Source organism: Aotus nancymaae, unplaced genomic scaffold (genome assembly GCF_030222135.1).
Source record: "Aotus nancymaae isolate 86718 unplaced genomic scaffold, 86718_ANA_hifiasm-v0.15.2.pri h1tg000028l, whole genome shotgun sequence".
Lineage (NCBI taxonomy): Eukaryota > Metazoa > Chordata > Mammalia > Primates > Aotidae > Aotus > Aotus nancymaae.
In genome coordinates, this window is record NW_026988441.1 from 41,048,461 (window position 1) to 41,076,295 (window position 27,835).

Sequence of the window (27,835 nt, forward strand, 5' to 3'; positions counted from 1 at the left end):
TTTTTGTATTTTTAGTAGAGACAGATATGAGCCACCACACCCGGGCTATTTACTTATTTTGAGGAGTCTCATTCCATCTCCCAGGCTGGAGTGCAGCAGCACGATCTTGGCTCACTGCAACCTTTGCCTCCCGGGTTCAAGCAATGATTGTGCCTCAGGCTCCCAAGTAGCTGGGACTACAGGCATGCGCCACTACACCCTGCTAATTTTTCGAATTTTTAGTAGAGATGTCGGTTTCACCAATTTGGCCAGGTTGGTCTCAAACTCCTGACCTCAAATCATCTGCCCGCCTGGACCTCCCAAAGTGCTGAAATCACAGGTGTGAGCAACCGCACCCCACCTTTCCGGAATTTTTAAACGGGGGCCCTATTTTTTCATTTAGCTCCAGGCTCTACAGGTTCTGCAGGGGGTGCTGGGGCTGCCTGCCCGGCTGACCAGGCTGGGGCTGGTGTCAGGACCTGGGAAGGGCCGCCCAGCCGTCAGGGCAAGCTGCCTCAGGCAAGACGCTCACCTTCTGCACCTGTTTCTTTGAGGATGGGCAGGGGACTAGGGGAAGGCGAGGAGCTGTCTGGGGCGACACCTGCTGGCCACTGGGGGCACAACACGCACCTGTGACATCCACGCCAGGCCCAGCTCCCCCCAGCACTCAATGCCCCTTGGCTGACTCCTCCACCGCTGCTTCTGCCACCTGGTCCACCCCCATCATTGCCGCCTATAGGAGCCGTCTCCTGGCTCCCACCCTTGCCCACCTGTCCTCCCCACAGCAGCCACCAGAGGGCACCTATGAGCACCTAAGTCAGGTCCTATCCCTGCTCTGTCCACAGCCCTCCATGGCTCCCACCTCCCTCTGAGGGTAAAAGCCTCATCCCTTCTCTGCCCTCCACCCCTTCCTCTCTTCCCCTCCCTCTGCGCCAGCCACACAGGCTTCCTCGCTGTTCCTCCAACACACCAGGCGTGGTCCTGCCCCAAGGCCTCACAGGCCGTGCCTCTGCCTGGCTCCCCCTCAGGCCCCAGCATGGCTCCCTCCCTTCCTGTCGCCCAGGATGCTAATCACATATTTCTCAGGCCTTTCCTAAACAGCCTGCCAGAAACAGCCACCATCGGCCGGGTGCAGTGTCTCACGTCTGTAATCCCAGCACTTTCGGAGGCCAAGGTGGGCGGACGACAAGGTCAGGAGCTCGAGACCAGCCTGGCCAACATGGTGAAACCCTGTCTCTACTAAAAATACAAAAATTAGCCAGGTGTGGTGGTGTGCACCTGCAATCCCAGCTACTCAGGAGTCTGAGGTAGGAGAATCGCTTGAACCTGGGAGGCGGAGGTTGCAGTGACCCGAGAACGCACCACTGCACTCCAGCCTGGGTGACAGAGTGAGACTCCATCTCGAAAAGAAAATAAAAGAGCCATTATCTCCCCCTCCAGTCTCACTTTCCTGCTCCATTTCTCTTCCTAGATGAAGTCATGGTCTCAGTGTCACCTTCTCTGCTGCACTGGAGCCTCCTTCGCACAGCAAAGGTCCTCGAGGCCTATCTGACCGACAGGCCTGTCAGACTCATTGAAACTGAGAGGATGTGGGGAAATCGCACCCCTCGTGCACAGCTGGCAGGATGGGATGTGGCACAGCTGCTGTGGAGAACAGTCGGACAGTTCCCCAAAAAATTAAAATAGAAGGAGCAGGGCAGGGCGCGGTGGCTCACACCTGTAATCCCAGCACTTTGGGGAAAGGCCAAGGCGGGCAGATCACAAGGTGAGGAGATTGAAACCAGCCTGGTCAACGTGGTGAAACCCTGTCTCTACTAAAAATACAAAAAAAAAATTAGCTGGGCATGGTGGCAGGTGCATGTGGTCCCAGCTACTTGGGAGGATGAGGCAGGAGAATCACTTGAACCCGGGAGGTGGAGGTTGCAGTGAGCTGAGATCGCGCCACTGCACTCCAGCCTGATGACAGAGCGAGACTCCGCCTCAAAAAAAAAAAAAAAAAAAAAACAGGAGCAGAGGGCCCAGCATGCTACCTCTGGATGCACACCCAGGACTGACAGCAGGGACTCAGGAGAAGCTTGCGCACGCAGGGGCACAGCAGCACAATTCCCAAAAGCCACAAGGTAGATGCCATCCGGACAGACATCCATCAACGACGCACAGATCAACACAGCATGGCCTATCCACACAGGGGAGTATTACTAAGCCACGAAAAGGGAAGCTGGACACAGGCTGCAGTGTGGACGCATCTTGAGAACATCACGCCCCATCCACACAGGGGAGTATTACTAAGCCATGAAAAGGGAAGCTGGACACAGGCTGCAGTGTGGACACATCTTGAGAACATCACGCTCAGTGAGAGATACCAGAGACATAGGAGGTCCCTAGAGCCATCAGATTCACAGAGACAGAGTAGGATGGGGGGGTGTCGGGGGCGGGGAGGGGGACAGGCGGGGAGTGTTTCATGGGGTCCATTTCAGCTTGGGAAGAGAAGGAAGGTTCTGGAGAGGTTGGTGGTGATGGCTGCACAACCGCGTGGACGCACCGAATGCCACTCAGCTGTGCGCTTAGGCGTTTGGTATCTGTATTTTACTATTCATTTTTCAAAAGGAAAAAATCACTGAAGGAAGACTGCAGAGGTCCCACGTTCGCAGCTTACAGAAACGGAGGCCGGGAGGGCAGGACTTCCCCACACGTGCCCTGGACGGTGGGCAATGGGGGGGGTGGGCGGTGGGCCGGCCCAGAACCTGGGTTTCTCCCCATCTCACTCCCTAGTCCCCGAAACAAGGCGGCGTGCCCCAGTGGGGTTGCTGCAGCCTGGTGCTAGTGAAATGAACCTGAAGCCTGGGATCAAACAAGATGATGGGGGAGAGGCCCCGGGACACCGTGCAAATGCGGCCAGGAGGCTCCCCCAGGGGCAGGCAAGGCCCTGGGAAGTCCAGGGCTCCTGGGGGCCAGGCCTCTGCACGCTCACCCCCAACCCTCTTGGAGGGGCAACAGGAAATTAACCAGAAGGGGGCCGCCAGCATTTAGGAACAAAATTTATTCCAATTTAAAACAGAGTTCATTTCAGGAGAAAGATATGAAAAGTCGACTTCCATCAGTGTCTGGAGGAAGGGTCAGGGCCGGTGGCCACGGAAAGTGACACTGAGCCGCGCCTCAGCCCCTCCTCCCACCCCCCAATGCGCACAACACATGCATTTCAAATGGTAAAAGGTTTAAAAACAGCATTGTATAGAATATTCTTTTTTAAATAGATTAAGGTTGAAATTGTCTGAAATCAGGACTGTGTAATATACAAGTATCACCGGGTCCCGTCCACCAGGCCGGCCGCAGGACCCACTGCCACCACTGGGGGACATTGGCACGGGGACGCCCCTCTGGAGAAGCAGGGGGACCCAGGGCGTGGGTCTTGCAGTGGCCAGGGACTGCTGCCGCCTGGGCGTGACGTGGTCGGAGAAGGTGGTCGGCACTCACGAGAAAGCGTTGGCAGGTGAGTCACCAAGATAAAAACACGCCCCACACGTGGCCCCACACGTGGCAAGGGTGGGGGTCAGCTGCCCCTTCCCCAACCCGAGAGTGTCAATGGCACGAGAACCACTGCCTGGGACTCTACTGGGGCAGGCACCCCTGCCCCAGGCCTGTAACACCCACCTCCACTTTTTTGGGGAGGGGGATCAGGCACTCAGACCCAGAGGACCCGGGCCAAAACAGTTTGGCGGCCCCAGCCTGACTGTGGGATGCTTGGCATGGCCCCTCCCCGGGAAAAGCTAATACTTAGCCCAGTGGCACCCCGGCCCGAGTGCTGGGCAACTGCACCCTCAGGCCAGGGCCAGGTCCCCTTGTGCGATCCAGGCCTTTAGAGATGCCACAAGCCCAGGCCCCCAGAGGAGTCCACTGCGGGAATGGATGCAGCGACCCTGCCAGGGGTGGCCCCATCTGCTTCCCAGGGCACCGCCGGACCCCAGCACCCGCCATGGGGGGGCTTCTGGCACCAATCCTCTTAGGTAGACACTTGGCACAAAAAAAGGACGCTTCTGGGAGAGACAAAAGAGGAAAGGGGCGTGGGGAAGTTGGGGGGCCGCCAGCCCCTTCTCCCCATGGGGCTCATCACCAGAAATGTAGCTGCCCTGACCTGCACGCACCTCCCCTGCCCCTCCATGGGGCTCCCCTGCTTCTCCCCCAGCAGCCAGCAGACAGCCCTGCGGACAAGGAGGCCGGGGCAGGTCCGAGAGCAGCGGGCAGGAACTGCTGGTCAGGGTGCTCTTACTTTGGGGCTGTTTCTTTTGTCATCTGTCAAGGCTAGAAGCAGCGGGGCGGGGTCCACATCGGGTGCGAAAGGCAGCACGGGCGACCCGCCCCTGGGCCAGCTGTACCAGCCCAACCCACAAAGCGCTGTAGTGTTCAGTCAACAGGAGAGGAGAAGCTGCCTCCCCAAACAGTCCCTCGATCCACAGCTTCCAAGTCTCTGGGGAGAACCAGTCTCGGTGCCTCAGTGCCTAAAGGGGCCCCAGGAGGAGGACCCCGGGCTGTGGCTCAGTGCGGGTGGCCTGGCGGGCTCCCCCTCGGGCCATGGCCGTGGCCAGCCAGGCTGGGAAGCTGCCCAGGCCGGTGCCTGCCACCACCTTCCCCGTGCCCCTGGTCAAAGTGCGAGTGCTGGTTCCCGCCCCTCCCCGCCCCGGGGGCGGCACTGGGACAGGCACAAGTGCTTGGGACAAGGCCACGCACAGAGCTGCCGGCCACGTCCCTCTCTCTGCCTCTCGGGTACACACCTGAGAATATTCTGTAAAAGTCCCCACCCCACCCTCACTGTTTCCGAATTGGTGACAACACAAAGCGGAACAAAATGAAAAGAAATGCCCCAGCCAGGTGGCCTTCCTCCTGGTGTCACCGGGGACCGTCCCTCCAGCCACCCAGCCCATGTGGGCTGCAGTGAGGTGCCCTCCAGCTGGGGCAGGGCGGCCCCAAGCGGCCGACGCTGGCCCTGGCAGCACAGCCCAGAGGAGCCCTGAGCCCCCATGGCTCCAGCCCAGGGACCCTTCCCAGCCTCTGCAGAGAGACAGACGGGCGACCTGGCCATGAGGGGGCCCAGGGTGTTTCTTCAACCTGTGCAGTCAGGCGTTCTTTTTCTTCACAAAAAAAAAAAAAGGTTAGGCACTTCCAAGGGTGGGCAACTGAGGGAGCCCCCACCCCCTCTTCAGGGGTCCAGTGGGCAAAACACAGCATTGAGTCGCGAAGAGGCGAGGCGCTCTGGGCGTCAATAACTTAACAAGGGAAAAACGTCAGTCTCCGAGTCTGCACGCCTTTCGTGATGAGGAAGAAGCGGGGAAGAGAAAGAAAAGGCAGGCGGGGCTGGAAGGACAGCCGCGGGGCGGGGACGGGGGCTGCGGGGCGGGCCCCCACGCCGGCTGCCGGGGCTCAGTGAGGCCCAGAGTCGCTGGGGGCACAGGGCGCACGTGTGTTTTATGTTTCGTAGGGTTTTTTCTTTTTTTGTTTTGTTTTTGTTTTTTTTTTTAGAAAAAAGCGAGCCCTAAGTCAAGGCCAGAAAAAGGCCGCCTTTGCCGCTGACAAAAGGTGAGAAGATGCACGAGGTGTACGGAAAGATGTACATCCCCCGGTAACTGTGAAATCAAAACCATTTGTTACAAATACGAAAAAAAACTCCCGCGGGCAGAGGCCCCGGCCCGGACTCGGCAGCGCCCCCGCCCGGCCGGCGCGGGCTCCGGGGGAAGGAAGGCTGTCCCTGCCCTGTCTCCGCCCGTCTCCCTGGGCCGGGGGCGCCGTCAGACCAGGTTGTACTCCTTGAGGTTAAGCTGCAGGATGGTGTCCTTCACGGCCGCGAACACGAAGCGGATGTTCTCCGTATCGGTGGCGCACGTGAAGTGCGAGTAGATGATCTTGTCGCTGTCGGGGTTCAGGTCCACGAACATCTTCAGGATGAACTCCCGTGCCGCCTGGGCGTCCCGCTGGGGCCCTGGGGGAGGCGGAAGGGGAGGCTGTGCCCCAGCCCGGCCCAGGGCAAAGGACACACGGGCCCCTTTCTCACTCTCAGGGGATGACTAGGCAAGGCATGGCCGGCCCGGCTCCACCCCAGCCCAGAGCCCACAGTGCGCCCGGCGGGCAGCAGCTGCCTCCCTCCCCAGGCGAGCCGCGGGGCCAGCTCCAGGGCACCGCTGTCACAGCTGGGGCCTCTGCCCTGCAGCTCTGCACCCCCCACTGTGCCGTCTGCTCACCCGCCGCCAGCCTCTACCCACTCAGCTCCACAGCTGCAGCCTTCCAGACTCCTGCACGGCTGCCCTGTGAGGGCCCAGGGTCAGAGGAGGCCCCCAGGGCTGGGCACAGAGCCCACAGAGCAGGAACAGTGGCCCCCACCCACCCACACGGTGCCCGCTGCAGGAGGGGCCTCGGAGACGTCCCGAAGGCTCCAGCAGGGGCGCTGTTTCCCACCCACCACCCCTGCCCCTCCACCACCCTGAACAACATGGGCGCCCCGCACAGGAACTCCTGCCTGCTGGACGGAAAGGCCCCGCTGGAAGGAGGCTGCCCTGGGGCTGGCGGGACAGGAGCCCATATCCAGGGCCTGGGCTTCCCCCTGCCAGGGCTCCCTGAACCCACAGGACAAGCTGCCAGGCAGGGGCCACGTGCGTCTGGAGCGGGGGCAGCAGGTCTGAGGTCACACCATGTGCCAGATCCCTCCCTCCTGCTGCCCCTCTAGAAAATGACACCCGAGACCCACGGGAGGAGCACTGAGCCGGATGGAAACGAAGGCGCCAGAGCGGCTGGGGCCTCGCCGTGCCCGGCAGTAACAGCTCTGACTGGTGACAGTGCTAACGCACCACTGACCGCACAGGCAAGGGCACACCCTCCCTGGACGCCACCCCCAGGCCCAGAGGGAGTTAGGTGTGTGGAGACCCCAGTGCTCAGTTGCCCTGACACAGCCCATGAGGCAGGGGCCATGGAGGGAAGGAGGCCTCCAGGGGGGCACCAGGACACAGAAGAGGATGCAGGGGCTACTGCCAAGGTCCCCACAGGGCTGTGCTGGCAGTGTGCACGAACCATTCCTGTGAGACGTCTTCCGTAGGGGATTCCCCATACAGAATACCCCACACAGCAACTCCCCGCCATACCAGACCCACCTATACAAGACTTCTGTCCCATGGCGCCCTCCTTGTACAAGACCCCTCCCACCCGAGATCCCGCAACCCGAGATCCCGCAACCCGAGACCCCTCCCACCCGATACCCCCTACCCGAGACCCCTCCCACCCAAGATCACCCAACCCGAGACCCCTACCACCCGAGATCCCCCAACCCGAGACCCCTCTCACCCGAGATGCCCCAATCCGAGACCCCTCTCACCCGAGATTCCCCCCATCTGAGACCCCTCACACCTGAGATACCCCCATCTGAGACCCCTCCCACCCGAGATACCCCTACCTGAGACCCCTCCCACCCGAGATACCCCTACCTGAGACCCCTCCCACCCGAGATACCCCCATCTGAGACCCCTCCCACCCGAGATACGCCTACCTGAGACCCCTCCCACCCGAGATACCCCCATCTGAGACCCCTCCCACCCAAGACACCCCCATCTGAGACCCCTCCCACCTGAGATACCCCTACCTGAGATCCCTCCCACCCGAGATACCCCCATCTGAGACCCCTCCCACCCGAGATACCCCCTACCTGAGACCCCTCCCACCCGAGATACCCCCGACCCGAGACCCCTCCCACCCAAGAACCCCCAACCCGAGAGCCCTCCCACCTGAGATCCCCCTGCCTCACAGATTCCTCCAATGGGTATGAGACACCCATGATGGAGAACTCATTCCTGTACAGGAACCCCCTCATATGAGACCTGAGACCTCCCTCCCATGAGCCCCCTCCCTCCCATAGGACCCCGCCCACGAGCCCCAGCTAGGCCGCCAGACGCACCGTCGAACTCGGGGAAGTAGTCCACCAGGTGTGAGTAGAGGATCTTGTCCTCCAGCAGGTCCTTCTTGTTGAGGAAGAGGATGACAGAGGAGTTCTGGAACCAGGGGTAGGTGATGATGGTCCGGAACAGGGCTTTGCTCTCCTCCATCCGGTTCTGTGGGAGCGAAGGCAGCGGGGATCAGAGAGGCCCCCCACCCCCCGGCATGTACCTGCGGACAGCCGAGGGGACCCGGGCTCGGCGGGCGGGGAAGGCCCAGCTCCCCATGCTGGCCCTGCTCAGGGCAGCACCCACCTCGTTGTCCGACTCCACCAGGACTTGGTCGTATTCGCTGAGGGCGACGAGGAACATGATGGACGTGACGTTCTCGAAGCAGTGGATCCACTTCCTCCGCTCTGACCGCTGTCCCCCAACGTCCACCATCCTGGAAGGACACGGTGCCAGGACTCAGCCACCTGTGGCCCCTAGGCCCAGTCTGCTGCCCAAGGACGGCCCCCAGCCGGGCCCCTCCTGCCACACCAGACTGGACGGCTGCTGCAGCACAAGAGCTCCCAATGTTGGAACCGTCAAGGACGCACCCCGAGAGTGGGCACACCACCTCCAGGAGTGCCCGCCGCAGGCCCCTCCATCACTGGCAAAGGGGCCCAGAAGCTGCAGGGCCCAGGGAAGCGGGCGCTAGGGTGGGGACATGAGAACCCAGGGGATTCTGGGTGCCAGCTGCCACGGGAACCTGCAATGGGTGCCCTGGGACCCTACAGCCGGCGTCTGGACTTTAGACGTCACCCTAAGCACAGAGGCAATTCCCCTCGCTGGGGTCAGCGGCACAGATTTCACCCAGCATCTTTCATGGGAGTCAACACTGATGCCACAGTCACTCCTCGCAGTGCCCCACGGTGTGGCGGCTACAGAGGGCGGAATTGCCGGCCTCTGCCTGGGGAGAAGGGCCGGCGCAGCCCCCGCCTCACACAGTGAGCGGCTCAACCCCACACTCAGCCACACACAACAGCGGGAGAAGAACAGCAGCTGAGACGATGCCTGCGGGCAGGGCTCCGTTACAGGAGATTCGCCTCTTTCCACTTGTGACTTTCTAAGTTTTCTAGAACGAGGAAAGATACAGGCTGGGCACAGTGGCTCACGCCTGTAATCCCAGCACTCTGGGAGGCCAAGGCAGGCAGATCACCTGAGGTTGGGAGTTCAAGACCAACCTGACCAACATGGAGAAACCCTGTCTCGACTAAAAATACAAAATTAGCACAGCGTGGTGGTGCATAACTGTAATCTCAGCTGCTCAGGAGGCTGAGGCCGGAGAACCGCTGGAACCCGGGAGGCCGAGATCATGCCACTGCACTCCAGCCTGGGCAACAAGAGCAAAATTCCGTCTCAAAAAAAAAAAAAGAAAAAGGAAAAAACACAAAGGCAGAAGCGGAGAGGCCCCTCAAGCCTCAGCCCCAGGCCCCGGGGAGGGTGGGGTCCCTGAATCTCTGCCCAGGATAGCAGGGCTGCCCTGGCATGCGAGCAGAGGATTCTGCCTGATCTGATCTGCGGGGGGAGACCAGCAGATGCAGGTGGACTACAGACGTGCCAGGTGACTCTAAGGGACAGGAGGGCCTGCACCAGAAGCTGCAGCCAGGCGGGAGGGCGACGGGGAGCGCAAGGCCTCCCCTGCACGCCTGTGGAGGCCGGCAAGGCTGGGACCCGGGCCCCCAGTGTCTTCTCCCCACCCGAGGGAGCAGGCACCTCTCCTGGTGCACTGGGGCAATCCCACCAGCCTTCAAGGCCTCCAGACATAGACAGGCCACCAGCTTCGTCCCAGAGCACCTGGGCTGCCCTCTGCCAGCTCGTGGTGGACAGAGGTGGCTGGCAGAGAAACAATGGCAGCAGAGGCGCGGGCTCAGGCCAGGGCTCTGAACTCAGCACAGAGGGCACAGCCAGAGTGGGAGCGGCCCAGGAGATTGAGGGGAGGTGGTGAGCTCAGGGAGGGCACAGACACGCAACAGATGGCACAGAAGGTCTGTGCTGTGAAGAGGTCAGCGTGAGGCTGCAAGGGGACATTCATGCCACACCCTGGCCTGTGCCCGGCTGGCCTCAGCTTTATCCTGGGGTCATGGGCCCCACGTGAATAAAAAAGAAAAAAACCTTGAATTCTCTTAACAATCCACCATCACCCATGTCCAGAGAGGATGTCACAGATTCTGAGGCCCAGCGCCTGCTCGGAGCAAGGGAACCACCCCAGGGCTTGGCGTTCCTTGGCCTGAGGCCACGTTGCTCCAGCCCTGCCTCCGTCCTCAAGCCGCGTCCTCCCCGCCTGCACTGGGAAGCCGGGCTGGAAGGACGGGTGGGGAGAACGGGCGGACAGCAGGGGTGGCACCTCCAGTCCTGGGATGGGTCTCAGGGCACGGGCCTCAAGAAAAACCCCACGGACTTCCTGGAACCCTCACAGAGGCCTTGGCAGGGTACCAGCTGGAGAGGCCCTCCAGGACAGAGCCGGCTAGCACCCCCACACACGCTAAAACCTGGGGATCGGGTCTGACCTAGAAACGGTCTGTGCAGATGTCACTGTTTAGGATGATGCCACACAGAGGTAGGGGGCCCTAACCAAGAACAGGGTCCTCAGAAGAGAACAGAGGTGACCGCGCAGGCAGGGAGGATGCTGCGTGACGATGAGGGCAGGGCTGGGCAACTCGGCCACAAGTCAAGGAACGTCAAGGACATGGCCACCAACAGGAGCTGGGAGAGGCCTGGGCAGATCCCCTCGGCAGATCCCCTCAGCAGATCCCCTAGGCCTCAGAAGGACCCGGCCCCACCCACACCTTCATCTCAGCCTTCTGGGTGGGAATGTCAGGTAGCACCAGTGGGAATCGGACCTGCGGTTGAAGCCTCATGCCCCACACCGGCAGCCAGGACAGGCACACACAGCCGTGCCCCTCAGCGGCTCCACAGCAGACAGAACCTCGGCGCTAGAGACCGTATGCGGGGCCAGGAGCCAGATGGGCAGGGCCCACCTTCCCAGGGATGGCAGAATCCAGCAGCTGCGCAGTCTCCCAGCACTGAGGGTCCCCAGGGAGAACGCTGCTCTGCTGACCGGCCTCAGCCACATCGGACCCTGGAGCCCCATAAGCCCGGTGGGATCTGCAGGGGCAGCTCACGAAGAACAGAATCCATGCCACCCGGCTCCTCCCCAGCCTGGAGCCCCTCCCCCCACAGCCTCCGTCCCCATGACCCCCCCACAGCCTCCGTCCCCATGACCCCCCCACAGCCTCCGTCCCCATGACTCCTCCCCTCACAGCCTCCGTCCCCATGACCCCCTCCCCCCACAGCCTCTGTCCCGATGACCCTCCTCCCCCCACAGCCTCCGTCCCCATGACCCCTCCCCTCACAGCCTCCGTCCCCATGACCCCCTCCCCCCACAGCCTCTGTCCCGATGACCCTCCTCCCCCCACAGCCTCCGTCCCCATGACTCTCCTCCCCCCACGGCCTCCGTCCCCATGACCCCCCCACAGCCTCCGTCCCCATGACGCCCTCCCCTCACAGCCTCCGTCTCCATGACCCTCCTCCCCTCACAGCCTCGTCCCCATGACCCCCCCAACAGCCTCCGTCCCCATGACCCCCTCCCCCCACAGCCTCCGTCCCCATGACCCCCTCCCCTCACAGCCTCCGTCTCCATGACCCTCCTCCCCTCGCAGCCTCTATGCCTGCGGCCCCTCCAGCACCCTGCACAGGCCCTGCCCCGGCCGGCACTGCAGGCCCCAGCCCCACGCTCGCTCCATCCAGGTCCAGGCTCTTCCCTGTGTGGCCCTGGCTCACACACACTTAGAGAAAAACCCTGTCTCCTGACCCGCTCGAACGGCCTGAGGATGAAGACCAATGGCCTTTCTGCGTTTACTGAGACGAGACAGGGTCTCCCTGTGTCACCCAGGCTGGAGTCCATGGTGCGATCATGGCTCACTTCAGCCTCGACCTCCTGGGCTCAAGCGATTCACCCGCCTCAGCCTCCCGAGTAGCTGGGCCCGCAGGCACAGCACCACGCCCGGCTAGTTTTTAAAATGTTTTTGTAGAGATGAGGTCTTGCTATGTTGCCCAGGGTGGTCTCAAACTCCTGGACTCAGGCGAGCGCCAGGTGTGCAGGTGTGAGCAGACGCACTGGGAAAATGAGTGTCTGAGTGTCCCCTGCAGCCGGGGGTCTGGTGTCTGGGGAACGAGGTGCCCTCCCCGCCAGCGGTGGCCCAGGAGGTACCTGAAGATGATGTTCTCCAGGTCGAAAGGGTACTCGATGATGCCGGTGGTGGGCACGCGGACCCGCAGCACGTCCTGCTGGGTGGGCAGGTAGCCCGTGGTGGCGATTCGGTCAACGTCGGTCAGGTAGCTGCAACACAGCGGGGGGGGCGCTCAGGCTGGCTGCGGGGTGGGGGGACAGGACCGACGGGGACACAGCGCGCAAACCAGCAGGGGGATGGGAAGCCACAGGGAGGGTGTGGCCCGTGCACCGCGCCACCCACAGCAGGGTCTGAAGCAGCCACAGGGAGATCCTGGGGTCGGGTGCGAGCCTCCCAGCTCTATCTGGGCAGGAGGCGCGGGTTCCTCTCTGCGGCCTTAGGGGACAGAAATGACCCAGCACAAGAGAAACTCCCAGGACGAGGACTCCAGCTAGTCTAGGGCCTTGTCCTGGAGCTGCCCAAGACGGCCACCAAGTGGGAGACTGTGCCCCAGGGCAGGGCACGCCCGAGAGTCCCAGCTGCCCCAGGCTTGAGGCTTCACTATGAGGAGAGTGGCAGCTACAGAGGCCCCGGCAGATCCCCACACCCATCTCCCTGCTGCTCCCTGCACTTGGGCAGTGAGCCGGTATCTACACAGCGTAGCTACTCAAGTCCGTGCTTGATTCCAGCTTCTTCAGTTTCCCCTCATGCTCTTTCCTGCCCAGCCCCGCAACCCCTCTCTGGGACCGCACACGGCATTCAGCTGCGGCATCTCCTGAGGCCCTCTGGGCTGTGACAGTGTCCCGTTTCTGATGCCCTGGGCAGTCCCGAGTGGGCACCCTCAAGTGGTCTCCCTGGGTGGGGGCTGTAAGAGGCCGGGGAGGCTGCGTGCCTTCTTAGACCTTTCCAGTTCTGCCCAAAGGCCCTGGCATTTGGTTCCAAGTGCTTGGTGATCTGGGCCTTCCCACAGCTCCCAGAGGCAGGGAACACAGAGAGCACAGGCAGGAAGGGCGGGGGATGGGCCTGTCCCTGTCCCCTTAGGGTCTCTCCCAGTGCTGGGGAGGGCCGGGGCCTCGGCCTGCAGAGCATGGAGGGGCAGCAGTGCACAGCCTGCCTTGTGCCTGCAGCCACGGCCCAGACACCCATCAGCACACAAGTCTCCCCCACCCCAGGCCCCGACGTCAGTCAAGGTCACAGACAGTCACTGGTGGGAGACGTGGCCTTGGGAGGGATGCTACGGACAGGAGCAAGACGGGCTGGGGTGCATACACCCCCCATCCCACGGCCCCCCTAGGAGGAGACCATGGGTTGGCGGCAAAAGGCCAGGCTCCGGCATCAAGAAGGGCCAGGAGCTCAGTCCCCACCCAGGGAGGGCGGCAGCAGGGCCAGGTGCACAGGGAGGTCAGCGTTACACCAGAGTCCACGGGCTCCCGCTGAGGCGTCGCCCGTCCCGGGTCCGCTCTGGTCCCTCCGTCCGGGAAGGTGGCCGGGGCCCACCACGGGGGCGACAGGGCTTCCCGAAGGGCCCGCGGTGGCAGCCTGCAGTCGCCGTGCCCCTCCCACGGCGTGCCCCTCCCACGGCGTGCCCCTCCCACGGCGTGCCCCTCCCACGGCGTGCCCCTCCCACGGCGTGCCCCTCCCACGGCGTGCCCCTCCCACGGCGTGCGGCCGCGCTTACTACTTGGCGGAGTCGGAGAGCTGGTACTCGCGCCTGCGGTCGTAGCACTCCTGGATGCCGGGGTCGTCCCACAGGGTCTTGATGGCGCTGACGTACTGGTGCTCGAACGTGGTCACCTTTTCCACGTCCACCTCCCGGATCAGGAGCGCATTGGCCTGTGAGGGCAGGCGGGGGAGAGGCCAAGGGCTTGCCGGGGGCCGCGGAGCCACCAGAAAGCTCGTGACGGCCGCTCTTCGCGCGCTCAGGACCACTGACGGTGTCCTGTGAACACGCGTCAGGAAAACGCCAGGCCGCCTCGCCGCGCGGTTCCTCCCGAGGCCCCACAAGCAAAGCCTCCCAGCGGGGCGGTCTGCAGGGGGCCGGGAGGCCAGGCTTCCGCCGGCTTCTCAGAGGTGGGAGGGGACGGCGTGGGAACAACACGCACTTCAAACCCAAGCGAGGGAGGACACACAGGAGGGCGGGACAGCGCCAAGCGTGACCACAGAACAGACGGCGACGGGGGCCGGGGAGCGGGCGACACCCCAGCACTCACTGCCTCAAATTCTCCAGACAACACCGGGAGGCGGGAAGCCGAGTCACAGGCCACTGCAACCCGAGGCGTGCGGCTCCAGACGCGGTTTCCGCCCTGCCTGGCTTCTCTCTTGGGTCCGAAAAATGCTTATCAAAGACCATCAAGAGCAGGCACCACACCTGGCGCTGAGGACAGGTGGCCCCCGAGCCGCCGCACTCGACAGTTGATACCCAACGCATGAGCCTTCTCTTCCTCACGGAACCCTGGGCGGCGGGTGTCTCGAGCGATTCACCCGCCTCAGCCTCCCAAGTAGCTGGGCCCGCAGGCACAGCACTGTGCCCGGCTAATTTTTAAAATGTTTTTGTAGAGATGAGGTCTTGCTATGTTGCCCAGGGTGGTCTCAAACTCCTGGACTCAGGCGAGCGCCAGGTGTGCAGGTGTGAGCAGACGCACTGGGAAAATGAGTGTCTGAGTGTCCCCTGCAGCCGGGGGTCTGGTGTCTGGGGAACGAGGTGCCCCTTCTACAGCTTTGCTGCCCCATCTACAAAAGGAGGACAGCCAAACACACACACACAACACACATGTTCACACTCACACACGTGCTCACACACGCACACGTGCTCTCACGTGCTCACACACACACGCTTACACACACACCCCCTTCGGGGCAGATGCTGGGAAGGCTGTCTATTCGCCTCCTGCTGCTCCAAGTGCCTGTCCCGGGGCACAGAGGCCTACACAGTTTGGCTGAGGGACTGGGGAGGGGACCCAATGGGTGGGACCTAAGATGGGAAAGAAGAGAGTCCCGCCCTGGGCTCTGAGAGCCATGGGGCCCTCCCAGAGCCCCCAGAGCGGAGACTGTGCCTTTGCTGTCCCCTGTGAACAACGCTCCCTGGCCCCAACTCCGGCTTAGCCCTCCCCTTGCCCTGCCCCCAGCCTCTCGATCTGGGCTAAGCACACCTCGGGGGACTTGGAAAAAGAGACACAAACCCCAAAAATCCCACTCCCTGGAAACTTCCAGATTCAGGACCAGCAATCTGCTTCTGCAGAGGGCCAGAGAACACGCCCAGCTTGCCGACCACACAGACGGCCTCCAGCACTCAGCTCTGCCGCTGCTGCCGAAGCACCATGGGCAACATGGCAGAAATGGGCACATGCCAATAAAACTTTATCGACAACATCGGTCTGCAGTTTGCAGGTGCCTGTTTCAGATACTGATGGAATCTAAGCCCAAACGTGAGCCTGCACTCGCAGAGAGGCCACCGCTGGGAAGGGATCACAGCAGAGACACGGCAAGTGGTAAACTAAGATCCAAAAGCAACAGACCCACCCTAGAAAACAGGGCTACGAAAGTGGGATCAGTGGCCCCGTGGCTGGAAGGGCCCAGAGAGACTCTCCACTGCCAGGAAGCACGGTGGCACGGCTGCTGGGCCTACCCCTAAGGTGGCCACAGAGGAGGCTCCTCAGAGGGCAATTCCAGAGTCACCCTAGACCCAGCAATTCCGCTACCGGGGGTGCAACTGAGGGAAGGGAGCACACGTCCACAGACGGTCACAGCAGCTCCGTTCCCCACAGCCCACACAGGAGGACGCTCAAATGTCCACCAGGGAATAAATGGGCAAACACCCGGTCCCTCCACACACTGGAACGGGACCCAGCCACAAACAGGGACAGGGCTCTGAGGCCGGCCGCTGCGTGGATGCACCCTGACGACGCCACGCTCACTGAGAGTCGCCAGACAACGAAGGCCATGCTGTGTGATCCCATTCCTATGAAACGGCCAGGACAGGCGCATCCACAGAGGCAGGAAGGGGATGTGTGGGTGCTGGGCTGAGGAGGGGGTGAGGAGTGACAGTCGATGAGGACGGGGCTTCCTCTGGGAAGATGAATGTTCTGGAATCAGGCAGTGGTGATGGCTGCACTACTATGCAAATATGTCGAAAGCCGCCAAATTAGACACTTGAAGCAAGTGAAGCGCACAGAATGTGGATTAGAGCTCAGTAAAGTTGTTACCGAAAAACAGGGCATCGAACGACTTCTACTTTGTTAAAAGAAAAGGAAAAAAACACTAGGGCGGAGGCCAGGCACAGTGGCTCATACCTGTAATCCCAGCACTTTGAGAGGCCAAAGCAGGAGGCCTGCTTGAGCCCAGGAGTTCAAGACCAGCCGGGGCAACAAGGTGAAGCCCTGTCTCTACAAAAAATACGACAGTCAGCTGGGTGTGGTGACGACTGCAGTCGCAGCTACTCGGGAGGCTGAGGTGGGATCACCTGAGCACAGGGGTCCAGGCTGCCACGAGCCTTGACCGCTTCACTGCACTCCAGCCTGGGCGACAGAGCGAGATCGTTTTCAAAGAATAAAAACACCAGGGCAAGAAGGTGAGAAGTGCAGCCCCATGGGTTGACCGTGTGGGTCGACCCCAGGCGTCCAGTAGGCTGGTCAGCCCAGGGAAGGACCCGGAACCAGGGGCTCGTGCTGCTTATTCCTGAGGCGGCCCGGGCAAGCAGCTCACCTCGCAGGCCTCAGCTTCCCCACCCACAAGGTGCAGCGCCCACAGAGACTTAAGAGGGAAGTGTGGGGCTGGGCCAGGCAACACCCATCTTAACTCTCCAGTCGGCCCCCAGGAAGGCAGCGGTTGCCGTTTCCACGTCCAAGACAGGAACGAACAGATGACCGAGGGTAACCCAGGCCGGCCAGGACCGCACGCAGCCCACCCTGGCAGGGCGGCCGCACACACCACCAGCCCAGTGCTGCCCAGGCGCTCTCCTCCCCACGCCTGCAGCTCACCTTGTTCTGCTCGTACTTGTAGAGGATCTTGAGCGTCTCCATGGCGCGGATCATGGCCTGCATGGCGGTGAAGATGTTCTGGTAGACGAGCTTGGTGAAGCCGCGCTTGTCCTCCTCGGAGTAGCCAGCGCCGTGGATGATGCGCATCTGCTTGATGAAGGTGCTCTTCCCGCTCTCGCCCGTGCCTGCGGGACAGGGCACGTGAGAACGGGGGCAGCCGGGGGCCTGGCTCTCCTGCTGCTGCCCCTCCTACCCAGACCCCGCTGCACTGCAGCGCCCAGCATGGAAACCAAGGAGCGTGAGGCTGACCATCTCCACCAGACGCCGCGGCCCCCGACGCCTCAGGAAGAGTTTACGAAGCGCCCTTCCCGCCCACCCTCCACCAAGCCAGGGTCTTACTGGAACCACCTTTTCCAGAAGTTCTGCAAGAACACGCTTTCCTGGGGGCCAGTAGTTTGGTATTTACATCAAAGACCGTGAGGTCTCAAGCCAAATCAAGTCAAGGGCACCGGCCCACAGCTGGGACTGTGCCGCTCCACCACGGTCACACCATTTCATGAGCAATGTCCACTGGAGGGACAGCGCCCTGCCGCATGGGCTCACCCCAAGGGAATGTCTTAGCACCACCCCGAGGGCTGGGCGCCCCCTTCCCCAGAGCTTTCTCAGCGCCACAGCCACACCACCCGCTGTGCGCCGGGCACCCACAAGGCTCTCCCCTCTCCCTCTTGGTGTTGTGGCGGGGTCAGCTAGGACCGCTGTGCCTGCCGTGGGTGGCCCTAAGCACGTCCCTGAACCACTTCGTGCCTCCATGCCGGCCATGACCTTGCTAATACCCACAGCGCTTCCAGGCACGAGCACACTACCGCCCCATCTCAGAGACAGGCACACTGAGGCTCCCAGGGCCCCAGAGGATCCAGAGGATCAGCAAGTCAGCCTGGAAGAACTATCGGGAAAGGGCCCAGCAGCCAGCTGTCTCTTCACCCCAACCTCCAGACGAGCCCCCCAGGCATGCTGGGTGACACGGGGGTCCTCACTCCAGCCCCTCTCCTACCTCAGCCTCTCACTGCCCGGTCAGCCCCTGGGCAGAGAGTCTGTTCCCTCGCTTTCCTCACGCTCACAAGCCAGGATGCCACTGCGGGGTTTTCAGCGTGCCCACAAATCTCTGATGCTCTTTCCTTCCAATACTGGAGCCTATTTCCCTCCCCCTGAGCATGGGCTGGACTTCTAGTGACCTTCTAGTGAACAGAACGTGACGGAAGTGACAGTGCGCCATCTCCAAGGCTAGCTCACAAAGGCACAGGGCATCCTCCTTGCTCTCACTTGTGGGTCACAGGCTCTGGGGCAGGCAGCTGCCATGTTGTGAGGCCCCTCAAGCAGCTCCACGGAGAGGCCGTGGGGTGAGGAACTGAGGCCTCCCACCCACAGCCACTGGAGGGGGCCAGCTCGCGAGGGCTCCCCCAGTCCCACTCCAGCCACCAGACGATGGGGCCCTGGCTGGCTGCGATCTTGACTACAGCTTCTGAGACCCCACTCCAGGACCACCCAACAAGGTGCTCCCAAATTCCTGACCTTCAGAAACTATCTGAAATAAGTTGCTAATTTAAGGTACAAAGTTTTGGGGTGACCTCATTACACAGCAATAGTTAACTTCTACTTTCTAAAAAGAGACTGCCTCAACTCCCTACTCAAGTAACAACCCTGCTCGTGCCCCCGCTGGCCTAGACACTAAAGTGCCTCTGCCGCCTCCCAGTGTGCCCCCGCCCTCTTCTCCAGGCTGGCCTTCACCACCCGCTGTCTCTGGATCTTCCGGCACCTCCCCGCCTCCGCACACGTCGTCCTGAGCTGGGCCCTCTGCCCACAGTGCTGTCCCAATCCCGGCTGTCTAAAGGCTGCCTGGTGCTGGGGCCCAGCTCACTTCCTCTCACAGCCTCTGCTCCAGAAAGCCTGCAAGCCCCAACACCACTCTCTCGTACTTTCTGGAACCTTCCTTGCTGCCCACAGTAGACGTCTTTGTGCAGGTGCCTGTCGCAGGCCCCCTCTCCTGGCAGCTCCTGGAGAAGAGACAGGCTCCGTGTGGCCCACAGTGGCCACACACAGTGCTGCCTTCAGGAAGCCCAGGTGCCCACAGCACCTGAGCTCCCTGTGGGAGGTCTCGCAAAACGCCCAACAAGTCACTATCAGAGAGCCCCAGGGGCCGACGCCTCTCCCCATCATTTTCCTCTACCACCCTGAGTCCTTTTCAGAATAAAGAAAATGGACTTCAATTCTGTCTCAGGTAGTCCTCCGCCCTCCAGCCCTCATCTCATCCACAAAAGCTCCAACCCACCCATGTTCCAGGACAGGAGGGATGAGGGTGAGTGTGCAGGTGACACCGCCTTCTCCCGAGAGGGATCCCCACACCCCCTTCCCTCACCACACCCTGAAAAGAAGGGTGGTGGCACGGAGGGGAGGCAATTTGAGGACTCAGCTCTGCTGACGGGTGCTGAACCCTGGGCCCTGTGGGGTGCTCAGTGGCATCCCTGGCCCCCACCCACTCCACGTCAGGAGCACCGCCCCGAACTGTGACAACCACAGATGTCCCCAGACACTGCCAGTGTCCCCTGTGGGTCAGGACTGGCCCCAGGTGAGACTTTTTTTTTTTTTTGAGACGGAGTCTCGCTCTGTCAATAGGGGAGAGTGCAGTGGTGCAATCTCAGCTCACTGCAACCTACACCTCCCGGGTTCAAGTGATTCTCCTGCCTCAGCCTCCCAAGTAGCTACAGAAAGCCCACGAAGGTTACAGGCGCATGCCACCACGCCTGGCTAATTTTTGTATTTTTAGTAGAGATGGGGTTTCACCATGTTGGCCAGGCTGGTCTCGATCTCTTGACCTCATGATCCACCCTCCTTGGCCTCCCAAAGTGCTGGGATTACAGATGTGAGCCACCGCACCTGGCTGAGACTCTATTTTTAACAAAACGCTATAATAAAAGGTGGCCACTCTGTGGGTTTGTTTGGAAGGGTGCAGCACCTGGAAATAGCAAACAGCACACGCAGAAACCCGCATCTGACACGAGAGCAGCACACTGAAAGCCTGCACCTGGCACAGGCCCCGAACGTGCTTAACGCTACACCCCAGCACAGGAGCAGCACGCATTTCGAGCCTGCACCCCGGGGTACAGGCCTCACACAGCAGCAGGAGGCGAGCAGCGCCCTGCACTTGGGTCAGAAGGCACCACCCCTTAACTCTGCACCCAAGTCACAAGGCCCCTCAGGCCATAAACTCCTGAACTATGAAACGAACAAGCAAGCCTCAGCGCTCAGCAAGGATGCCGGAAGACCAAGACGGCCAGGAAGGAGTCTGTAAAGCCACAGGTCACTACCCAGATGGGAACTGGCTGGGTACTACTGTTTGGAGATTTTGTGGGTTTTTTTCGAGACGGAGTTTCACTTGTTGCCCTGGCTGGAATGCAACAGTGCAGTCTCCGCTCATCAGAACCTCCGCCTCCGGGGTTCAAGCGATTCTCCTGCCTCAGCCTCCCAAGTGTCAGGGATTACAGGCGCCCACCACCACGATAGGCTAATTTTGTATTTTTAGTAGAGACGAGGTTTCTCCATGTTGGTCAGGCTGGTCTTGAACTCCCAACTTCAGGTGATCCACCCGCCTCGGCCTCCCAAAGTGCTGGGACTACAGGCGTGAGTCGCCGCACCTGGCCTTTTGTGCTTTTTTTTAGGAAGGCAAAAATGACAGCCACAGCCAAGGACCTCATGGAGCTCTGCAGAGGCGACCGGGGACATTGATGGGGGAGGGAGGCGCCTCACACCTACACACTCCTGCACGCACACATACACACACACCAACGTGCACACATGCCCCTGCGCACACCACGCACGTGTGAACGCACGTACATACACACACGCGTGCATGCTGCATGCACACATGAACATACACACAGGCATGCACCCATGGACACACGCATGCAGCACGTGCACAGCTGGGTGGAAGCCACCCCTGTCTCCTGCATAATCCACCAAAGCCAGGAGAGGCTGCAGAGGGAGAAGCTGAGCCAGGCCCAGGTGGCCCAGGGCCTCTGGTGGCCATGAGGTTCTGGCCACCGCTTGGCCCAGCCGTTGCGGGGGCCAAGGGTGAGGCTTGGGACAGCACTCAAGCCAGGCGAGGCGACGAGGTGTGGTTCTGCAAGCTGCTTTGGTCCCAGCCTGCTTTTCAAGTCGCCCTGCCTCCCTTGCCAACTCAGCCGCTGCCACATCCCGTCACACAGCACTGTGGAGCTGGGACACAGGGGTCCTCACACAGCAGGCCCAATGTCTGGATGCCTGGTTCCCCTGAGACCTCACATCCCGTGGCTGGGGCTCCACATCCGGGGTGCTGGTCGGCAGAGGCTCCCTCCCATCCAACCAGCCGCCATGTAGCCCCAACGCGGCGGGCCCCAGCTCGAACCTCAGCCCACATGGCCCCACCCTGACCCAGCCGGCCCAGTCCACAGCCATAGTCCTCCTGAAAGACATCTGAGCTGGAACGGTCTTTGGACTCCAAAACCTTCAACAGCTGCCCACTGGGGAGAAAAGCCAGCCGACTCCCCCAGAGACAGTGGGTGAGCCCCTCTGAGATTCCGCCTCACTCTGGACTCGTCCACAGGCACATGCCGGCCCTCGTCTCCCCACTCAGGCCACGACAGGGCACCCACCGGGGCGGAGCCTTCCGTCTACTACTCACCACACACTGAGCACCATGGCAGCATTACTCCTAAAAGCCAAGCGCCGAAGCTCCAGTAACCCTTCAGCAGGTGCAGAGGCACAGAGACCCACACAGAACGCTGCTCAGCGCTGGGAAGGAACGGACCACCGACCGCGCCACTACGGTGAGGGCCACACAATGAGTGGTCCCACTCAGAACACTGAACGGCTGATTCCCCCAAAGTTCCTATGTTGAAATCCTCACCCCTAAGACAGTGTGTTGTGAGGTGGGGCCTCGGGCGGTGATGGGGGAGGAGCCTGCAGTGGGATCAGATCCTTCTGCTGCAGAGCTCTGGGGGGCACTGTCATGAGGGCACTGATGATACCAGGAGGGATCACTTCCATATGAGGACACAGCAAGAAGATGCTGTCTATGAAACACAACCTCCCCTACACCGAATCCACAGCACCACCGTCTACGAAACACAACCTCCCATACACCGAATCCACAGCACCACCATCTATGAAACAAAACCTCCCCTACACCAAATCCACAGCACCACGTCTATGAAACACAACCTCCCCTACACCAAATCCACAGCACCACCGTCTACGAAACACAACCTCCCCTACACCGAATCCACAGCACCACGTCTATGAAACACAACCTCCCCTACACCAAATCCACAGCACCACGTCTATGCAACACAACCTCCCCTACACCGAATCCACAGCACCACCGTCTATGAAACACAACCTCCCCTACACCGAATCCACAGCACCACGTCTATGAAACACAACCTCCCCTACACCGAATCCACAGCACCACCGTCTATGAAACACAACCTCCCCTACACCGAATCCACAGCACCACCGTTTATGAAACACAACCCCCCCTACACCGAATCCACAGCACCACCGTCTATGAAACACAACCTCCCCTACACCGAATCCACAGCACCACCGTTTATGAAACACAACCCCCCCCTACACCGAATCCGCAGCACCACGTCCATGTACCAGGAAACGCAACCCTCCCCCACAACCCACACCGAACCCGCAGAACCTTATCTTCTTGCACGTCCAGCCTCCAGAGCTCCAGAGCCGTGAGAAACACACTCTGGTTGTTTGTAAGCCACTGTGCCGGCAGTCTTGTCACAGCAATCAGAGCTAAGACAGTGACAAAATGTTAGGAAAAAAGGACACTGGGGGCAGCCAGGGATCGGCGTGAAAGGGCAGCTCGGAGGGTCCTGGGTGCAGACGCTGCCTGGCCTCTGCCTGTGTCGGGGTGCACGCACTGCACAGGAGCCAAGTCATGCCTACTTCAATGGGCTCCTCCCTCCCCACAACGAGGCCGCACCCAGCACCGGGTCCCGCTGTGAGACCCCTGGTTTCCTTTCCTTAGGTGTCCTTGCCTCACGCTGGGCCCAGAGCTGGGAAGCTCAGCCACCCAGGAGGCCGTCGAGGGCTGCAGCAGCTGTGTGCGACCATTGCTTCCCCGCACCAGAGTTGAATACAAACTACCCCTTTCATCAGGTCCTTCCCCTTCCCAAAAGCCCCGGAACTCCCTCTGCAGAAATCCAGACGCTGGGCCGGGTTCGGTAGCTCACACCTGTAATCCCAGCACTTTGGGTGGCTGAGGCGGACGGATCACAAGGTCAAGAGATCGAGACCATTCTGGTCAACATCGTGAAACCCCGTCTCTACTAAAAATACAAAAATTAGCCAGGTGTGGCGGCGCACGCCTGTAATCCCAGCTACTCGGGAGGCTGAGGCAGGAGAATCGCTTGAACCCGGGGGGCGGAAGTTGCAGTGAGCCGAGATCGTGCCATTGCACTCCAGCCTGGGCAACAGGAGGGAAACTCAGTCTCAAAAAAAAAAAAAGAAAGAAAGAAAAGAAAAACAAGAAGACCCGGTATTCAGGAAGTGCCCGCACCCCCGCAGCAGGGCCCTCCTTGGTGAGGTATGGCTGTTCCCGTCTGCAGCCTGCCACGGCTGGCCGGCCTCCCCAGCACGGGGGCTCTGGCTGCCCCGCCCGCCCGCGTCCCCAGGCCCTACGCAGAAGGCACTGCGTACGTATTTCCTGAGCCAGCTCAGTGAACCTGGTCCTGGTCCAGGGTGCTGGATCCCTCAGGTCTCTATCAGGACCCCACACTCCAGAGACCCTCAGGATGGACCTCACTGCGTGTCACCAGCCACGGCTCCTGGGAGAATGGGGCTCAAATTCCCCACACCTGGGGGAGCCTAGGTGTCCAGGAGGCCCCCACGCAACCACAAGCCAAGTGCTTTGCCTTTGTAAACTTGGTTCCCGGTGGGCTTCGGCAGTGGACCCCAGACGCTGGGGAGCCTGCAGGACGCACACCCTCAGGTACACGCAGGACGCCGCCACTAGGGGGGGCCAGAGTCCACCCACTGCTGCGACTGAGCTGGCTTCCAGAGAAAACCACCCTCTGGGCTGGACCCTACGGCCAAGATCTGCAGAGGCCAACCAGGAGGAACAAAGTCTGTGCCCCAGCTCCCAGCAAACATCCCCAAACCACGGGAGAGGAAAATGGAAGAAAAAGGCTCCAAGTCCAAGAGGGCACAGCCTGGAGAGCAGGGACTGGAGGCTCATCTGATGCTAAAGATTCGAGGCCGGGCGCGGTGGCTCACCCCTGTAATTCCAGCATTTTGGGAGGCCAAGGCAGGTGGATCACTTCAGGTCAGGAGTTCGAGACCAGCCTGGCCAACATGGTGAAACTCCATCTCTACCAAAAATAAAAAAAATAAAAAAATAGAAAATTATCCGGTGCGGTGGTGGGCGTCTATAATCCCAGCTACTCGGGAGGGTGAGGGATGAGAATCACTTGAACTCAGGAGGTGGAGGGTGTAGTGAGCAGAGATCACACCACTACACTCCAGCCTAGGTGACAAGTGAGACCTTGTCTCCAAAAAAAAAAAAAAAAAAGATTCAAACCCGGGCACGGTGGCTCACGCCTGCAATCCCAGCACTTTGGGAGGCCGAGGCAGGCAGATCACCTGAGGTCAGAAGTTCGAGACCAGCCTGGCCAACATAGTGAAACTACATCTCTACTAAAAATACAAAAATGAGCCGGGCGTGGTGGTGAGAGCCTGTAATCCCAGCTACTCAGGAGGCTGAGGCAGGAGAATCACTTGAACCCGGGAGGCACAGGTGACAGTGAGCTGAAATGGTGCCACTGCACTCCAGCCTAAACAACAGAGTAAGACTCCATCTCAAAATAAATAAATAAACAATAAAAATAAAAAATATATAAAGATTCACGTAAGTAACCTGTGACGCCAGGGGCAGGAAGGGGCTGAGACCTGGGCGCAGGTGCCTGGGAGTCAGACATCCAGGGTTCCAGGCTGCTTCTCATCCACAGCCGACCTCGTCAGTGCCCAAGACTGTGAGATATGGGCCAAGAAGCCAGGAAGCCCCCACAGGGCTGCGGGGAGGCCTGGGCCAGCACACACACCGGGAGTGAGGCCAGAGCCACACAGCCCCACCCAGGGGATGACACAACCGCTCGTCAGCACCCGTGAGAAGGCAGGTCAGCAGCAGCCCATAGGTGTGCACGCGTATGCCTGTGATCTTAGCTCTTGGAAACAGCCCGGCCATCTAACCCTGACCACAAGCTGTGACGGCGGGAATGGGATCAAAGCCAGGCCCCAACCTGACACAGGGGCCCAGGAGGGGCAAGCCTCCTGCCTCGGAGGACGGGCGCCCTTGACCCGGCTTCACAAGGGGCCTCATGCCTGCTCGCTTCAGTCTCAGAACCCCAGGAGGCAGATAGCACTTCAGCGCCTGATTGACTGGAGGGGAAACTGAGGCACAGAGCGGCCAAGCTGCCTCCCTGAGGTCACACAGCCCCTACCGGCAGGGCCTGAAAAGACTTGGGTCTCCTGGCTTCACAGCTTCCTCCTGGCAGCCCGGGATGTGCTCCGTCTCTGCTCCACCTCAAACCCTCAGGCAAAGCTGAGGACAAGGCAGTGCCCAGAGAGGAAACGCACCCAGCTGGCCCCTCTGCTAAGGCTGGAAAAAGAGCCGCCCTGAAACTCACTACCCCAAGCGAGGCATGACAACCGGGGCAGCGATGGCAGGATAGCCTCTGCAGGAGAACAGAATCCTAGGTTCACGGCGGCAGAGGTCCCAGGTGCCTCAAAGGTGCAGATGCTAACCGCCCCTCGCCAGCCAGGAGCCACGCCACCTTGTTCTATTCCAGCTTCCGTGCACACAGGCTCCCACGTGGGAGTGACCCTCCCCACTGGAAGTGGTTGGTGTCACTCATTCATATTTTCTTTTCTTTTCTTTTCTTTTCGAGACGGAGTCTTGCTCTGTCACCAGGCTGGAGGGCAGTGGCGCGATCTTGGCTCACTGCAACCTCCGCCTCCCGGGTTCAAACGATTCTCCTGCCTCCACCTTTTCTTTTCTTTTTTTTTTTTTGGAGACAGGGTCTCTCCCTCGGTCACCCAGGCTGGAGTGCAGTAGTGCAATCTCAGCTCACAGCAACCTCTGCCTCTAGGACTCAAGTGACCCTTCCACCTCAGCATCTCAGGTAACTGGGACTAAAGGCGCATACCACCACGTCTGGCTAATTTTTTGCATTTTTAGTAGACCCGGGGGTCTCACCATGCTGCAAGGCTGGTCTCAAACTCCTGGACTCAGGCTATCTGCCTGACTTGGCCTTCCAACGTGCTTGGATGACAGGCGTGAGCCACTGCACCTGGACACGCGAGTTTTCTGAGCTCCCTATCCCCACATGCTGGGTCTTACCACAGCCCTTACAGAAGCCCCTGAGAGCCTGGGAGACTGGGCCCCAGCCTTGCCCAACCCATCCAACCCAGCTGTGGGCACAGGCCTGGACACTGCCACCTGGGGAACAGGGACAGACCCCACCTGCCCAGCTCTGACCATCATCAAGAAGTCTGGGATGAGATCGCTGATGGAGGAGGAGGCATCTGGAGGCCCAGACCTGCTCTCCAGACACCTGCCCAGGCCACCAGCAGGGGCCTGACCAGTCAACCCTCGTCCCATCCAGTGGGACAGAGGCCAGCTCACTGCTCACTGCAACCTCTGCAAACAGCAAACTGGCACCACTGGAGGACCAGGTGCTTCCACCACCTCATCCACCCCACAGCATGGACCTAGCACCGCCACAGGCCCTGGGGACTAGGACAGGTAACAGAACAGCCACATCTCCATGGGCCACGCAAGTCCCGTGCGGTGGCGGGGCCCAGTGCCCATCAGTGGACACGGCTAACAATGGCAACACAATGCCCTCCAGCTTGACCATACCCTTCAGCCCCCACCCGCTCCATCCCTGCAGGGACCCTGAAACCTCAGTGTGACCACACGAGTCTGAAGAAGAGAAAACAGAGGCTGGGGCGCCAGACAGTGAGGTGCGCAGAGCACCAACTCTGCAGTCAGACGGAGACAGAAACTTGCGCCAGGACCTCCCTCCTGGAACCTCCCAGGCTTGCAGTCCCCATGTGGCCGCCATCCAGGGGGCACCACTGCCCAGGGCTACTCGGCAGCTTTTTGGTGAAAACATGCACAGAGCGGCCAGCAGGAAGGGCAGCCACAGGGGACCAGAGGGCTCCCTCCCTGCTGTCTGCTGCGCTGGCCTCATCTCATTTAATCCTTCAACAATCCTATGGGGGGAGGGACATCTTTCCCACGTGACCAATGGGGAAACTGAGGCCGGAAGAGGGAAATGACTCACCCGTGACTCCCTCCCCACGAGTGCGCCCCCACTGCCCCAGGCAGGCCAGCCCAGGGCAGCCTGGGCCACAGGCAGGACTCAGGAAGGAGCCTCTGAGGAGCCAGCTGTACGCTGCCCCCGGGGGCCCCTCTGCCTGGTGCACAGGCCCACAGCAGGTGGCCACAGAGCCTGCCCCTACAAAGACCCCTTTCGTGCACCAGGCCAGCCTGGAGAGCGTCAAGGCGTGCCGCGTCACTCCTCTCCACTTCTCTGCATGATCTGCCTTCAGTGAGCCAACAACAGTCACTCGGCAAGCCTCTCTGAGGCCCGCACAGCTCAGTTCCATGGGCGAGGAGGCAGGAGACCAAGGACACGTGGCTGAT

At 60.8% G+C, this 27,835-nt stretch overlaps 1 protein-coding gene across 1 annotated transcript in view; it reads right to left on the bottom strand.

Annotated features, from left to right (window-relative positions):
- Positions 1-5,684: 5,684 nt before the first annotated feature.
- The window catches only part of GNA11 (G protein subunit alpha 11), a 28,208-nt gene continuing 6,057 nt past the window's right edge, over positions 5,685-27,835 (bottom strand). The window contains exons 2-7 of the mRNA XM_012436387.3: positions 17,077-17,261; positions 13,779-13,933; positions 12,142-12,270; positions 8,202-8,331; positions 7,910-8,063; positions 5,685-5,950 (exon numbers count right to left, since the gene is read on the bottom strand). Coding sequence (XP_012291810.1) covers positions 5,760-5,950; positions 7,910-8,063; positions 8,202-8,331; positions 12,142-12,270; positions 13,779-13,933; positions 17,077-17,261 — 944 coding nt within the window. The 3' untranslated portion in view covers positions 5,685-5,759. The remainder of the gene's footprint in view (positions 5,951-7,909; positions 8,064-8,201; positions 8,332-12,141; positions 12,271-13,778; positions 13,934-17,076; positions 17,262-27,835) is intronic.